This window comes from Phyllostomus discolor, chromosome 5, assembly GCF_004126475.2.
Source record: "Phyllostomus discolor isolate MPI-MPIP mPhyDis1 chromosome 5, mPhyDis1.pri.v3, whole genome shotgun sequence".
NCBI lineage: Eukaryota > Metazoa > Chordata > Mammalia > Chiroptera > Phyllostomidae > Phyllostomus > Phyllostomus discolor.
The window spans coordinates 94,864,960-94,883,009 of record NC_040907.2 but is presented as its reverse complement, the minus strand read 5'-3'; the positions used below and the strand labels follow the sequence as shown (position 1 = coordinate 94,883,009).

Below are 18,050 nucleotides of genomic sequence, written 5' to 3'. Positions count from 1 at the left end.
AAACTATTTCAAATAGAGTTAAAATAACTAAGCACTTACTAGAGCCATCTTACAGAAAAAAAATCAAATGAACTTTTTGGCCAACCCAATATCTTATGATTAAATGATCTCATTTGAACCTTTAATCCAGTGGTTCTCAAGGTGCAGTGTCCCAAGAGGTGCAGTACCCAGGACGGCAGCATTAGCAACAACCAGGGCTTGTTAAAAAGGCAGTTTCCAGACCTCAGAGTCAGCCATCTGTGCCATAATGAGCTCTGGGAGATTCTGATGCACATTAAAGATTGAGAACCTACAGAATTAGGAGTCTGTGCTCATCCAAAATTGCTGATGTTCACCCTGTCAATTTAGGTGCGGACAGGTATACCCCCCTCTAATCCTACTGTATGCTATTTACCCTGTTATGTTGCTCTGGGTCTTGAGCAACCAGGGAATGCTGGCTAATAATTCTGGAAACTCTCCAATTCAGCCTCTTCGAAAAATCACTCACACTTTGAGTGAAGCACAAAAAGATAAAGCCTGTGCTACCATGAGATTCCTCTTAATAGGTTATCCTCCAATTTTATTAATCTCTTAAAACTGAAGACAGTAGCCTTTAAAATTGAATACAGTGTGGATAAACATGTTTCCATTCCCTGCATTCTTCCAAAACTCATATTTCCCCTGTGCTAAAAGGAGGAGTCATCTCTGGTTATACTATGTAGCTGTGTACCTTCCACCTGTATTGTCTATAGCATTTCTTTCTATCAAGTTATGGATCTCACTCCTAAACCTCTCTTCTCTTGCCAATCATTGTTTCAATGATTCATTCCTCCCATTAACTTTGACTTGCCAAATGAGCCTTCTATTGTGTCTTTATCAGAATAAAATCTGCTCTTAAATTTTCAAATGCCAATGGAACAAAAACATTTGTAGTTCATGTAGCAGTCCTAGGTTCTTATTATATTTACTTCTAAGTCTCTCATCCATTTATGAACATCACTATCCATCTTCTGAAGTCTGCTAGTTCCTTAACAAGCCAGTTAAATGGAGCTTTGCTTCTCCATGCATGTCTTCTTCCTACTAATAGCACCATCCTGATGACTGAGAATGTTTACCATCAAACATATCCAGACTAATCCCAAGCTTGATCACTAGTCCACAGAGACTGCCGTACCTCACATTGTCAATACCTTTTTCTCTGGACTAGGTATAGACACTATTTGTTCCCACTATCCTCACCTCAAGTTTCAGTCCCTTCTGAGGGATTCAGCATGCCTTCTGATATACCACCCCTCTCTTCCAAAACTGATGACTATGATGGAATTCAGGACATGCTACTCCAAGATATGGCATCTTGACATATTGAGTATTTTAAGCTGAAGGAATTTGAGAAAATGGCAAAAACAGGAAGGCCACTCTGACTTTCCCCCTGCCTTTTCCCCTGAAGCAGTCATAAAATCCCCAAGTAAGAGGTGTCTTCCCTATACATAGAGGAATGGAGCATCCCTATCTCTGAAAACAAGGAGACACCAAGAAAAATCCTAACAAACAGAACTTGCTAGGATTCTCCTAGTGTACTAAACTTACCTCATACTCCAGTACTGTCCAGTCTCCATCAAATTTAACATAAAAATACTTAGGCTTAACTGTTTCTTCAGATATTTGTTTCCTCATGAAAGCTCTCTGTCATATTAAATAAATTTGTAGGCTTTTCAGTTTAATTTTCAGACCCAGCCAGGGACTCTTTTCCTACTCTACATTAAACTGACAAAGACAGATTTACAGAAGAAACTTCTGTCATTTTATCATACTCCAGCTTAAAATATTCATTATACCAATGTACCATATTTTGAAGTAGCATGTCCTGAACCCACCAGTTATTACTCAGCTAGTTCCTTCTCCTGGTTTACTCAATACATAGCCAGATCACTAATTCCTCTCTAGCCACTAAAGCCCCATTGGTTTCAGCCAGCAATTCTCTATAACACCTTTCCTTTCAGATTTATTGCAACATTATGTTAATCTAGCCTGAATAAAAATCAGTCCAGACCTAAACCCAGCTCTTCTGCACTACATAGAATCCTTTCTAAAATCTGCTGCCCTGTAAAATATGTATTTATCCCTCAGTTATAGTGGGAATCTATTTATACGAACATATGTGTACATATATAATGCATTCATAATTACATTGCTTTATTTTGATATTATTTTAAGATACAGAACTAGCCATTAGATAAGGGTACAGAAGGTACTAAACATACCTGCTATTACTTCTTAAAGTCTAAAACTCAAGGCTCTCACAAAAGATTATGAGTTAAAGTTAAAGTAAGAAACTAGTTTCTTCTTTGCAAATCCTGTTGGGTGTTTAGATGCCAAATTTCTTGCTGGTGTTTGTCCATTTGTCCACAGTCTACATTTTTAAAGCAATGCACCTCCAATTGGGATAAACAGAGAACCCAAATTATTAATGTAAATACTCCCAAATCAGGCCAGGGCATATGGGTCACTGTGGAGATTTTCATTCTCTGTATAACATGAATTTATATAGGTGTACAAATCTGAAAATTGTTCTTTAAAATAGTAAAACAAAACTATATCAAATTTAAAATATGATACCCTTGTTTCTCTTAAAGAAAGGAGAAAACATTGAAGGAGAAAAAGGAGGAGAAGAAAACACAACAAAGACAATGATGATCGCAGCGAATCCAGAAGTTTCCATAAAATATATGGCTGCCTTTTAGAAAGCAAAATCTATAAGTGTTAATTTTTCATTTAAGCTTGCAAGATCAACTTAGTTTTTATTGCTCTGTGCAATTTCCAAATTAAATGACTTCACTGTGAGTGGGACTTTTTTATGTAACATATCACATCGTAAATTAACCCTAATAATGATACAGCTTTTAGCTTACACAGGTTGCCGCTTTATCTGAAAATGTGGGAAGCGTGCAAAGCAGTTAAACACTAAGGAACAGGGGGAAGCCACCAGTGCTCACCAGTAGATAAACAGTACAATGAGCTGGCATGGTTACAAGCCAAAAGGCACATTCTTCCCTTGATTTTGATTTGTTATCAGAGTTTCAGTGGAAAACACACACAGAAGGACGGCAGCAGAGGAAGCAGGAGGCCACTGTGTCCAAGTGATTCCACTAGCCTGTGCTTGCTCACTGAGTCACTCACCTCATAGCCTTTCTCCAGCAGGAACTCAGCCAAGTACGAACCATCCTGGGAAGAGAAGGAAAATTGACAAATGTCAGACCCATCATGGCTAGCCAAGAAATCAGCAAAGACTAAGAGTTTTAATAAAAGCATTTAAGAGGCAATATAAACTTAAATTAAGAATAATGGCAAACAAATTAAAGTAAGAATCATGGCAAACAAGGTAATGATGGTAAACACTAAATGTTTTTCCACTGTTAACTACACATTTTCATAGACATTATTTCATCTCAGTGCCAGAGAAGCACCATTAAAGTATTATCATTGTTACGCTCACACAGAAAGAAACGAAAGTCCAAGGAGTTAATATGGGGCAAAAGAAAGAACACGATGTTCAGAATCAGATGGATTTAGAGTTAGATTTTGCCCCTTATTAGCTGTGTAAAACAGTAATCTTCAACCTGTATGCCACAAGAGTTTTTAAAGCATGTACTACCTAACTATGTAGTCAGGGGCACTGACCTCATTTCCCTTAGATTTTCAAATAAAATAAAAAAATGACAACAGCCAATACAACAACAGCCATCTGGTATAAATGAATCAAAATTATACTTATTTTTTCTTGTCAGATAGGTAGAAAATGTATACTTTTTGGCGTGCTGCAGAATTTTAACAATTAGTTTATGTGTGCCATGAGATGAAAAAGATTGAAAACCACTGGTGTAAAATATGTAACATAAGTGATGCAAAGCAGAAGGCCTTAGTACTATTGTAGGAACTTAAAATTCTAATTCTGAGGGTGCCAAAAGGAATCTCTTAGGAAGGGAAGAGACAGTAGCTATTGGAGTTGTGGAGAGAGCAGGGTAAGTGTGAGGGGGAGGCAAAGAACACCAGAAGGCTGATATCACTGAGAGAAGACACCAGGGTGGAGAGGAGGAAGGTGAGAGCCTTTGCTGGGAGGCCTTCCACAGACTTGTGGGAGTTTGCTTCTAATCCAAGGATTCTCTAAGGTCACTAAAGAAAGAATTTTAAGGTGAGAGTCAGGGTAGGGGGTGGCAGGCATGATCAGATTTGTATTATTATCACTGAATATATGTGCACATGCATACAAACTTAAAAAGAGGGTGCTTATCTGTTTTATAAAATATTAAGTACTTCATTTGTATGCATCTTAAAATCATGCAGTTAATCAGTGCATTAAGTGAAAGTGTCTAAACAGATATTCAAATGATTAATAATTGTTTTAAAAATTTCTGGGTGATAGTGGTACATTTAAACTAAAATATTCCATGTGTCACTTCTAGGTTCAGAAAGTATGAGAAATCACTGTTCTAGAGGTCACCAGCCTTGCTCAGAAAATGAATAGGGTATACATTTTGCAAGCAATCCTGCAACTGCTCTTCTGCTTTCAGTCCAGGCAAGTCCCCTCCATCCCATCCAGACACACAAAAATGGGCGCTCCAACTACTGAAAATTTGTATACCCAAAAGTAATTAGGAATATTTGGGCTCTCTATTTTTTAAAAAGCTTAAAATATCCCTTTGACCTTCAAATGTTCCTATGAAATATACTGGAAAAAATAAAAATGAAGCCTTATTATCCTTATTGACTTAGGGCTGAAATTGGAGACACCTGTGAGTCCTGAAAATGACAGAACTACTAAGAGAGTGTTTACTACTTACTGCAGACGTCATGCATAAATTCAAGCAGGATGACAAGGCAAGGTATACAAGGGACACATTTTGTGGTTCATTAAAACCTCCATTGATTTTCCTCTGATTTCTTGACATAAATATTCTGGTTTATAACTCATGTAGAGAAGAAGAGAAATGGTTTGGTATATTTCTTTTCCTTTCAATCTTATGATATACACAACTGTGTAATTTTTATATATCCAATATGTAAACTAAATCATGTAAGTGGGCTAAATAATTCAGGTCAGGACAAGAGAGGTCAATCTACATGACCATCGGAAATGTGAGAATAGTCAGTAGTCTTATAGATAAATCAATGAGAAAATAGCTTAACAGAAAAAGCATTTACAACAAGATGAATAATTTTACAGTACGTTGGGAAGCCCTAGAAAGTATGTTTTGTTTTATTTTGTTGGTGTTAATCATTTTGAAGCAGGCAATACCATACTTATCACATTTTATAATTTCTCTTGAAATAAAAAGTTAAAATGCTTTATGCTCTACCATAGTTGCCCAGAAAGTTTTTTATTTGGGGTCTGTTTTTGTTTTTGTTTTTTTAAAGGCAGAGGTGAAAGTGCTCAAGATCCATGAAGGCAGGGTGAGGTATGATTATTTAGAAAACTGATGTGAAACAGGCCTAACCAGGACTGAACCCTGTCAATAAGGTCTTGTTCTTCTCACCCAGGTCACTTCTCAAACTTTCCAGCCACACTGGAACATTGTGAACCAGCAGTGGCATTCACTTCCTTCTTACTTCCTTGCCAGGTCTCTCAAGTGATAGGGCCTGGGCAGCACAATGAGTGGGAAGTGGAGCAGAGAGAGGTCCCCTGGTCTCTGTCCCAGGGAGTCCAGCTCGCCTCCCTTAGTCCTCTCCCCAGATCCCTGAGGGGCCTCCGCTTGGAGACACAGTATCTAAACAGGCAGGCGTCTGTCAAACCAGCAGGGTTATTGTTTCTGCCTCCTCTAGAACAGGGCTGTTAGATATTGCTTCAATCAGATTAATGACTAAAATGTCACAGTAACTGAGAACCTGCCACCATTAAATTCTGACACATAACTCTCAGAAATGAAGGAACTAATGGACTAAGTTTCCAACTCATTTGCCATAAACACGATCTGATACAGCCTAGGTTCAATTCTTATTATAAAAAACTTTTTAACTGGATAAATAATGTCCCAATTGTGACTCTTAAATTTAATTCTGTACATAGTTATTAAGAGTATCCACTTCATATTAAATGCTATATAGTTCTAAGTAATCATCATGGCTTTAACATTTTCAAGACATAGAAATATTTTCTTATTTTTACAAGAACTCAGTCTAGAAGGCAAGCAGCATTTGACATCTGAGATAACTGAGGCACATGGAGGTTAGTCAATTTGCCTAATATCACACTACAGATGATGCCAGGACTAGAATCCATTGCCTCCCATTACTTCGACCTAGGAAACAACCTTCTCTCTACCTGGGACCTACCAAAATACATCTAAACCCAACAAAATAATAAAATAACATAAGTGGATTCATTGTAAAGCAAATTGGTTTAGTCATTTTCCATTACAAAGCATTTTTATGGATTACATAGTGCTTCTAGTTTTAATCAGGTGACCCAAACCCAGAGATGTCTCGTAATTTTAGAACACTCTGGAGCTCAAAGGAGAGACAGGCATAGCATCTGAAATTTCTCGGTCTCATTTGGGCACAAGCACTACATGGGAAGCAGTTTAGTGTGGTTTGGAGGTGAACTTGGATTTGTGGTAGATGCATGTTTTGGGTTTTAGGGCCAAGGGGGCAGGGGCACTGCCCAGGGTTCAAAAGAGCCAGGTTTAGTGTGCCTGATACCTACAGCCCATATATATGGGCATCTCTGTTCTCCACCTTTCACAAGTACTGAGAAATGTTCCAGATAAACAGCCATAAAAATTAAGAGTAATTCCAGAAATTAGCTAAATTACATCTGGGCTAAAATAAGAAAACTACCTGAGATTCACACCTATAAAAAGCTAATGAAGAACAGAAAGTTTTCCCCTTCTCCCAATGGCCATAGAAGGCTGAATAAGCACTGACCAACCTTCACCTCATATCCACCCCAAGTCCAAACATATATGTGCTAGGCAGTCTACCTTCCTGCAGAGAAGGAAAAACTAGCATTTCTCTTCTCTCCTCAAACATAGATGATCTTACAGCTCAGAAGGACAAATAAACAGGATACTTTCTTATATGCAATTTGGGATTCTGGTGCCCCTGAACTGCATGCTAAATTATACTGTATGTTTCTGCCTGAGCTCCTTTTGTCAGCTTCTTTGAACAGAATAAGATAAGTAGTACTGGGCTAAAGATATCATGCCACAATAAAATTAATTTCTTTGTCTAGATCATCTCAAGCATCAGGAAATAGAATACTCCTCTGTAAGAGGAGAAAACACTGGTTTATACCAACTTTCGTGCTCTTTAACCCTATGTATTCTAATTACTCTAAAATAAGCATTTTTCAGCTAATTGCAATTACAATATGAAAGTAGTCACTACTTCCAATAAGAAAAAATACAAACCTCAATAATTACCAGAAGATGCTGTTTTGATTTAAAATAAAAACTTCCAATGGGAAGATTAGCCACTGTAGTGTAAAGAGCCCAGAGGCACAATATATTGGAGAAGTATTTTAACCTGGCTCATGTTTGTAAAACAAATCATTGGATAAAATTTCTGTCAGACTCACAGAATTCAAATGACCACGGGGATTAATTAATCCAAATCTCTCATTTTACAGATCAGGAAATTAAGATTCAAAACACTTAAATGTTTAATGTATAGGCACAGTTAGAAAGTAGTGCAAGCTGTACCCCCATCTCCTCCAGAACAAAAGACCAACAACAACAACAACAACAAAAAACAGGTCTCTGGACTCCCAGACCTCAGAATTTTTCACTAAAAAGGACAATGAAAAGATCTAAGATGACACTGGTTTAATGTCTACAGTTGAAAACCAAGTAAAACATGCTGATGTATTACCAAAGTGAAGAACACAAATATAGCCAACAACTACCAGTACAGTGGTGATTAACTGACTGGTAGACAAGAAATAAGGACACCATTAATATCCCAAACATATAAAAAACTTCTATTTCCTGTAGTCTTCAAAGCTGAAAATTATTTCCTCATAAAAGCTGCAGTTACTGAAGAACTGACTTCTACTTGCTTTGATTTACCTTCTGGTAGAGAGGAGCATAGTAATTCAGAAACATGATCAACAATATCTAAATAATAAAGAATTGATTGTACCCAGCAGTTCAGATACTCTTTCAACCAACCCTTCCCTCTGAACACTTGCTAGGGAAGCAGGTGTTTAGGGGTTGCACACACACCTTGAACATAAGAAGTGACCGTGGCTCTGCTGCCAAACACAAGACCTTCCAGTAAATCATGAGGAGCTGGAATGTCATCCTACATGTTGGTCTATCATTACCCTGAATTTTTTACCCACAAACATGCTCAATTCCCAAAGATTGTAATATTACATCTTATGTCCATGGTAAATTTTTAAAAAGATTTACATGTGAAAAGATAACACAGAGAAAAGAAATGGCCTATAAGTTTAATTTTAGAAAAGGTTTTTCCCAACTTGACAGGTTAAAAAAATGATGTTTTTCTTTCCAGTTTTGGGTTAGTATTAAGACTGAAGAGATTGCTTTGTGTTTATGACCATTTATTTATTTCTTTTGAGAATTATTTTTATCTTCTATTTTAATAGGTTGTATTTTACTAATTGATTTGTTCTTATACATGTCTAAAACATATATAAAATCTGCTAATTTTTATCTCCAGTAAAAGCCATTCAAAAATAATTTGAAACACATCAGCAGATCTTCAGTGGAAGAACTTCCATAATAACCTCATCTAAAGTAAACATTTCCTTCAAGTTACTAAAGATTGTTGTAAACTCTTAGTTTAAATGGCAAGGAAGAAGGCAAACACCACAATTTAAACTCCAGGTATATGTGTACAACCCAACATCCATGGAAATACCATTAATTTCCACATAGTCAAACAAATTTCTGTAGTTCAGAAACATGCTATAAGGAAAATGGGATAAAGGTCAAAGCAACATTGTAGGAAGCAAACACTTTTTAATAAGATATGAAAAGGTAATTTTAATTGTATGATTAGGAGGATGTACTGACACACACAGAGATAGTCCCAAAACATAGTCCCAAAAATGTTCTAAAAGCCTCAAAAGTAAGCCCAAAGGCATTTACTAACAGCCTACATGTGTGCTAGGTGTACATAATAGAAAGACACATCAAGGGTGAGCTGACCTGTTCATTTCCACATGAATGGAAATATGCCCAAAGAATACTGTATACCACAGATTTTCTTTACTTTTTTAAATGTAAGTTCCTTTAGTTTGAACCTCATGTTTTTCTCTCTCCCACTCTGCCATTCTCAACACTCACTGATGATTTTATCCTTCAGAGGAAAAGCAAATGTCCTAATATGACCTACTATTAACACAAATAATGGTGATAATAGTAATACTAATAACACTAAGCACATGTATAGCATTGAGGATATGCAAGGCATGTTCTAAATGCTCTATTATCTCCATTTTACAAATGAACAAATTGAGGTGAATTAAGAGCAAGAAATTCCCCAAGATCTCAGCAGCCAGAGCAAGGATTTGAAATTATATTTATATATATATATATATATATACATTTTTTTAATTATTTTCTTCGCTAATGGGGTCAATCACTCCATAATGATGGGCTTACGGGTGTTTTAACATAAAATGTTGTCTCTATAGAATTTATTAACAATGCAAAGTGTTCCAGATTAGTGAATATCAAACATTTATTTAGGTCACGGGTGTTATGGAATAGAGGACTGAAAGAACATAAGAAACTTAGTCCCTATCCTATTGCTCTTGAAGGTATCTGAGAAGCCAGGCATTTCCTGAACAATTATGCTTCAACGGGGGCTTGGATTTCGACATTTCACAAGCATTAGCCAACCCACAGAAGGACAGGATGAAATATTAACCAGATAACCTATTATCAGGGAATACCAGTAGATGCATTAGTAATGAACAGAGGTGGCAAGGTTGTGTGCATAAAAGAAGAGCTAAAAAATACTACCACACTGATCTCTTCTCTACTAGAAGTGACAGTGCCTTGGAGAAATAAATCACCACACTTGGTGAAATCAAGGTGGGAAACGACCAGTGGAAATACAAGAAGTATATCTTTGTCAAAGTCTTTTGAAAGATCTGCCTACTGGCCAATTTTGTCTGATGTGAATAACTCCTTTTTAGTTAAGAACAACATACAACTAAAAGTTTTTAAACTCATGGCTCCAAATAAATGGATACAGATTTATATAGATCTGCAGAGAAATTAATAATATATTACCAGTAAACGTCATAATTAAAAATAATTTCTTGGCTCTACAAAAAAAAAAAACCTATCAGAACTGATAAATGAATTCAGTAAGGTAGAAGGATACAAAATTAATATTTAGAGGCCAGTTGCATTTTTATACAACAATAACAAACTATCAGAAAAAAAAAATTAAGAGAACAATCCCATCTACAACTACATCATAAAAACAACCTAGGAATAAATTTAACCAAGAAGTTAAAAAATCTGTACTTGGAAAACTATAAAACAACAAAAAAAAACTGAAAATACAAATTAGAAGAATATATACCGTGTTCATGGATAGGAAGAATTAACATTGTTAAAATGTCCATACACTCTAAAGCAATCTATAGATTCAATGCAATACCTACCAAAATACAAATGGCATTTTTCACAGAACTAGAACAAATAATCCTGAAATTTATATGGAACCACCAAAGACCCTGAATAGCCATAGCAAACTTGAAAAAGAAGAACAAAGTTGGAGATACCATGCTACCTGATCTCAAACTATACTACATGGACATAGTAATCAAAACAGCATGATACTGGCACAAAGACAGAGGCATAGATAACTAGAACATAACCGAAAGCCCAGAAAATAAACCCACACTTACATGGTCAATTAATCTATGACAAAGGAGACATGAATGTACTATAAGGTAAAGATGGCAGTTTATTCAATAAATAATGTTGGGAAAACTGAACAAATAGATAAAACAAAATAAAACTACTACTTTCTTACACCATATACAAAATAAACTCAAAATGGATTAAGATTTAAATGTAAAACCTGAAACCAGAAAACTCCTACAAGAAAATGTAGGTAGAAAACTCTCTGACATTGTTTTTAATAACACTTTTTTGGATATGTTTCCTTGGGCAAGGGAAACAAAACCAAATAGGACTATATCAACTAAAAACTATTTGCACAGCAAAGGAAACCATCAACAACAAAAAAGACAACTTCCTAAATGAGAAGATATTCACCAATGATATATCTGATAAGGGGCTATTGTGCAAAATATATAAAAAGTTCACAAAATTTAACACCGAAAAGACATACAATCCAACTTAAAAATGGGTTCAGGACCTAAATAGACATTTCTCCAAAGAGGACCTAAGAATGGCCAATAAACATATGAAAAGATGCTCCATGTCATTAATCCCCAGGAAAATTAAAATTAAAATCAAAATGATCTTATCACCTCACACCTATCAGAACACCTATTATCGATGAATCAACAAACAGGAAGTATTAGTGAGGATGTGGAGAAAAGGTGACCCTAATGCACTGTTGGTGGGATTGCAAATTGGTGCAGTCACTGTGGAAAACAGTGGAGGTTCCTCAAAAAGCTAAAAATGCAAGTACTTTATGACCCAGCAATTCTACTTCTGAATATCTATCCAAGGAAATCCAAAACACTAATTCAAAAAGATATATACACCCCTATTTTCAGTGCAGCATTATTTATGGCATCTAACTACCAAGATATGGAAGCAAACTAAGTGCTCATCAATAAATGATTTGGATAAAGACAAGGTAGTACATAAATACAATGCAATATTACTCAGCCATAAAAAAGAATGAAATCTTGACATTTGCGACAATATGAATGGACATAGAGGCATTGTGCTGAGTGAAATAAGTCAGAAAAAAAGACAAATACCATATGATTTCACTTGTATATGGAATCTAAAAACAAAACAAATGAGCAAACTAAACAGAAACACTCATAAACACAGAGAACATTTTGATGGTTGCCAGATTTGGGAGACAGGGTGGAGGGGATGGGTGAAAAAGAAAAGAGATTAAGAAGTAATAATTGTTACAAAGTAGTCATGGGCGTATATTTAGTCAATAATACTGTAATAACTACGTATTGTACCAAGTGGGTACTAGACTTACCTGGGTGACAACTTCATAAGTTATATAAGTGCATAATACTATGTTGTATTTCTGAAACTAATGTTATATTACATTAACTGTAATTAAAAATAAAAATTTTTTAAAAAAATTTCTTCATAGTAAACATATGTGTGCATATATGTATATATAAATTAAAATTGGACAAAATTTGAAAATAGAGATCCTCTCTTTCCTTTTCCTTTTCTCATTATCTCTGGAAGTAACAGACCATGCAATTAAAGGCTATCTTTTTGCAAAGCACATGCTTATGTAGTTCTAATCATCCAAGTGATTTATAGAGGAAATAATTTTTGTAGGTACTCAAACTAAAACAGAGAGGTACTCTCTGCAGTGTTCAAGGCCAAGATTAAGGAAAAAAAAACCCTTAAATTGGAAGAAAAAAACTTTGTACTGAAAAGAGAATTATGAAATTTTATTCTTTACCTGATTTATTCACATTTCTTTTTATAACTTATGTCCTGATTTGGAGAGGAAGACAAAACAAACATCCTTTTGTTTAGTTTTTTAAAAGGTCATAAAAAGAACAAAAATTGAAGACTATATCTTTTCCTAATTTACTATACATTCATTTAACAGGTTGCTACTAAAACGTCACCGTTGGTGACATGCAGAGTGTAACTATTTACAAACATTCTCGCTCTTTTTACCCCAATTTCTTTCAAGGATGTAACTCATTGGCACAATCTAATTAAGATCGTTCTTAAAATATATGCATGCTATGACAGAAATGTCACTTATCAGTTCCCTAGTGCATTGCAGATCTCATCTGCTGTAACAAGAGTCCCCACCACCCTGAAGACATTGCACACCACTGAAGATAAAAAATAAGAACTATGATTTGCATAACTTAAAATCACTGCAAAAGACAAAGCATATATATGTGAGTGTAAATTGAGAAATTTGTAAGCATCTACTCAGCTGCCTATCATAAAACTAAAAAAAACTAACTACAATTCAGAGCTTGAGAACAGATAAAGAATGGAGTGTTGCAGGAATGAGTGAGTGTAAGTCAAGAGTTTAGAACAGTTACAAATAATGTTGACTTCACTGAGGTGTGGTTGAGCTGGTAAAACTCAATTTCCTGGGCTAGGAGATCTCTCTATTTATTTCTTATGTTCTATATTTGCACAGTAGGGTTCTGCCACTCAGAAAAGGTACCAAAAGCCATTTGGGGAGAGGGGGGAGGAAAGTACATAAAAGTACATGCCTCCATCATACCTGCAACTCTCTTCAGTGTCACTGCCTTTTAGCCCTAACACAAACACGAGGGCAGGGTGTGAGTAAAAGAAATTGTCACATGACAGCTGAAACTTCTATAGGGCTTATGCTTTAAGTTATTTTTAATTTGTCATTTTGCTTTCTTTAACAAACAGCAACAGAGCATAGCTGTTATTCAACCATACGCTTTTAAAATCTTGACTTAATAGGACAGATAGAAAACATTATCAAGATCACACTCTACTGAAGACCAGAGTTTGTAAGGGCAGACAAAGGTGAGTGGGGTTGGGTGAAATGAAGATTTTGTAGCTGAAAAATAATGCCCATCCTAACAGGGAATTTATAGAACTCCACGTCTTGGTCACAACAGCCCACAGTTCCAAATTCCCAGTTTCATCACAATCTTGGACTGAAGGACACGTTGCCAAGGTGTCTCTAATCCAATCTAACATGATCACACTCACCTCTTGGTACAATGTTATAATACTTAAATATCTAACTACTGTTTTGTTTCCCAGTGATTGTCCATCCTAATATTATGACTTATTTAGGATATTTGACTACATTATTTAGATTTAAATCATACATTTAGAAAAGTTGAAAGTATTTTTCTACCAAAACACTAGGCTTAAAATTCAGATAAGCTATCATCTTCTAATAGATGTAGTTAAGTCAACCTTACATTATACTATAAAGGGTCTGGCAAAAGTAAGGCCTGCTTGAGTGCATTTGGTAGAGTAATAACATGGGTGTAATAATTTATAATTTTAACTTGAACATTTCACCTAAAATATCATATGGTCTGCTTGAGTGTGATATACTTACAGAATTACATGCTTATGATTTTGTAATAAAAGTTTTTATAATAAAAAACGATGTTACTTATGCCAGAACCTGTATATGTTCTTTAAGGAATTTAACTATTATTTATATCAAAATAGTGTTACATTTTATAATTCCTGTGGTTGCTAAGTACTCTAAAATATTTTTCCCATTCATATCTCACAATACCCTGGTGAAGTATAGTATATTATCCCCATTTTTCCAGATTAGAAAATTGAAGTTCAGAAAGGTTAACTCCTTTGTTCAAGGTCATAGAGGTATTAGATAACTTGGCAGAATATGAAATCAATTTGTTTAATCCAACTATAGCATTATTTCCACCATACCTCTCCTTCAATCACAAAAAAATATTTCAACCAAAACAAGAGCCCATGAATGTTTCATAAAGCTTTTCAATTAACTAATAAATGTATATAAAACATGTAGTTTAGTGCAAAATAATTTTTAAATAAGTATCATTAATTAATTTTGGAATAATCCATATTGAGAATGATTGCTTAGATAACCCCTCCTTTAAGTATACTAAAGAAATGGTCTTTTGTATGTAAGCACAGTAGTCTCCCCTTATCTGCAGTTTCACAAGAATTCTTTTTGTTTAAAATAGAAAAGAAAATATTACAGAAATGTTTGTCAAACTCATCCAGTGAGTGCTGGCAAAGAACCCAAAATCATTCACTGCCTTCACTGACTTCTCTTTCCTTCAACATGTTTGTAAACTGGCAGTGATTCATTAATTTTTATCTGTAGACTGAACAATTTTAATTATGGAATCTATGACATTTTCAAAGAGTTTGCAAAAATATAAACCAAACTACTTTCCAACTAAAAATAGGGAGCCAGACTCTGGCCAAGATGGAAGCATAGGTAGATACGCTGTGACCCCTTGCACAACCAAAAGAAGGACAATAACAAATTTAAAAACAAAAATAAACAGAACTGACAGAAAATTCAACTGCATGGAAGTCCAAAAACCAAGGAGTTAAAGAAGAAACATTCATTCAGACTGGTATAAGGAGTGCAGATAGGCAGCCCAGGCAAAGAGACACACTGCAAAGCAGCAGCTGGAGAACTGGGCAGGTGAAGCAGAGGCTGGCAGACTGGACAGCCCCATATCTGCATGCAGATAACCTGAGAGGAACAACTGGGAAGTGAGACAGACCATACAACCCAGGGTTCCAGAGTGGGAAAAGAAAGTCTCAAAACCCCTGGCTGTAAACATCTGTGGGGGTTGAGGTGGCAGGAGAAAATCCCAGCCTCACAGGAGAGTTCGTTGGAGAGACTCACAGGGTCTTGGAATGTACACAAACCCACCTACCCAGGAATCAGCACCAGAGGGGCCAAATTTGCTTGTGGGTGGCAAGGGAAGTGACTGAAAACCAGCCTAGAGCCAAGAAAGTGGCATTGTTCCCTCTTGGACCCCTCCCCCACATACAGTGCCACAATGCAGTGAGGTGGGTTGCCTCACCCTGGTGAATACCTAAGGCTCTGCCCCTTAAAATGTAACAGGTGCTTTGAGACAAAGAAATATGGCCCAAATGAAAGAACAAATCAAAGCTCCAACAATAGAACTAAATGACAAGGAACTAAGTGAATAGAACTAAGTGTCAACCTATCAGATGTAGAGTTCAAAACACTGGTAATCAGGATGCTTAAAGAAATGGTTGAGTATGGTCACAAAATAGAGGAAAATGTGAAGGCTATGAAAAGTGAAATAAAGAAAAATACACAGGGAACCAATAGTGAAGGGAAGGAAACTGAGATGCAAATCAACGATTTGGAGCAGAACAAAGAAATAAACATTCAACAAGAACAGAATAAAGAAACAAGAATTCAAAAATATGAGGAGAGGATTAGGAACCTCCAGGACAACTGTAAATGTTCCAACATCCAAATCATAGCAGTGCCAGGAGGAGAAGAGGGAGAACAAGAAATGGAAAACTTATTTGGACAAATAAGGGAGGAAAACTTCCCCAATCTGGCAAAGGAAGTAGGTTCCAGGAAGTCCAAGAAGCTCACAGAGTCCCAAAGAAGTTGAATCCAAGGAAGCACACACCAATGCACATCATAATTACATTACCCAAGGTTAAAGGTAAAAAGAGAATCTTAAAAGCAGCGAGGAAAGGGGTAAGTTACCTACAAAGAAGTGCCCATAAGAATCCCAGCTGATTTCTCAAAAGAAACCTTACAGGCAAGAAGGGGCTGCAAAGAACTATCCCAAGTCATGAAAGGCAAGGACCTATATCCAAAATTACTCTATCTAGCAAAGCTATCATTTAGAATGGAAGAGCAGATAAAGTGCTTCCCAGATAAGTCAAGTTAAAGAAGTTCATCATCCAAGCCCTTATTGTATGAAATGTTAAAGGGACTTATCTAAGAAAAGGAAGAAGATCTAAACTATGAACACTAAAATGACAAGTAACTCATAATTATCAACTGAGCCTAAAAAACAAAAACAAGCACACACTAAGCAAACAACTAGAACAGGAAGAGAATCACAGAAATGGAGATCACATGGAGGGTTATCAGTGGGGATGAAGTGGGGGATGAAGGGTGGAAAATGTACAAGGAATAAGAAGCAAAATTGGTAGGTACTAAATAGACAGGGGGAAGTTAAGAATAGTATAGGAAAAGGAGAAGCCAAAGAACTTATATGTAGGACCCACAGACATGAAACTAGTGAGGGGAATGGTGGTGGGAGGGGGAGTGCAGGGTGGAGGGGAATAAAGGGGAGAAAAAAACGGGACAACTATAATAGCATAATCAATAAAATGTACTTTAAAAAAAGTGTAGGAGCCAAGATTCATAGGAAGGCAATGTGAAAGAGTAAAAGACTCGAGCTTAATGATAAAAGTTGTAGATAAAAAGGAAAAGCTATTTCTGGAAAGGAAGAGTATCTATAATAAGTGTGAACAAAGTGCTTCTTGGTCACAAATGGACAAAAGATCAGCTGTTTAGTTATTGTGATATGCTAAATAATGTTGCCTCCCAAAGACATAGCCACATCCTAATCACTAGAAAGTGTGAATGTTATCTTATATTCAAAATACAGTCTTTGCCCATGAGTCCTTTTTCCTTTCCACTCAATCCCTCCAACAGTGTGGTGATTGCTGCAGGGAAGGAAGTATGAGTGGATTAAATGATAATGGGAAAAAAACAATGAAGATTAAATTACTTTAATCTTTATTGAGACACAGAGATATTACACAGATAGATAAGAAGACACACAGAAGAGGTGGACATTATGTGACCACAGAAACAGACTGTAGTGATGTGACCACATGTCAAGAGATGCCAGCAGCCATCAGACACTGGAAGAGCAAAGAATGGATTTTCCATTCTTTGGACCATGCCACAGCATGGTCCTGACTTGGCTTCCAGTACTATAAGAGGGTTAATCTGTTGTCCTAAGCCATCCAATTGAGGCAATTTATTACCTCAACCCTAGGAAACTAATACAAGTACAAAAGACCTCTCAAAACCTTAAGCTTGTGAAAGTACCTTGAGAGTCAGCAAGAGGGGGATCTAGAAACAGCATTTCCCCAATTATTTCCTGGCAGAATCCTTATTCTACTTCTGAGGCGTAGGGCTGGTGGTGAAAGAGAACAGCTGTTAACATCTGGCAGATCCAGTATTCCTCTAACAGAATCTGAAAAATCCTGACCTAAGACACATTCTAGAAGGCATTTAATTCAGGAAAAGAAGTATAAACTGTATTCAACCAATACAGAACAACTGAAGGTTTTTGAGAAATGTTGCAAGAAGAAAGTCATTTGAGGTGAAGTGATTAAGACACTACCAACCTGAATTCTGGG

At 36.1% G+C, this 18,050-nt stretch overlaps 1 protein-coding gene across 1 annotated transcript in view; it reads right to left on the bottom strand.

The window, feature by feature from the left end:
- GMDS (GDP-mannose 4,6-dehydratase) overlaps positions 1-18,050 on the bottom strand; it is a 693,656-nt gene that overhangs the window by 537,777 nt on the left and 137,829 nt on the right. The window contains exon 2 of the mRNA XM_028511630.2: positions 3,157-3,201. Within this exon, the coding sequence (XP_028367431.1) occupies positions 3,157-3,201 (45 nt within the window). The remainder of the gene's footprint in view (positions 1-3,156; positions 3,202-18,050) is intronic.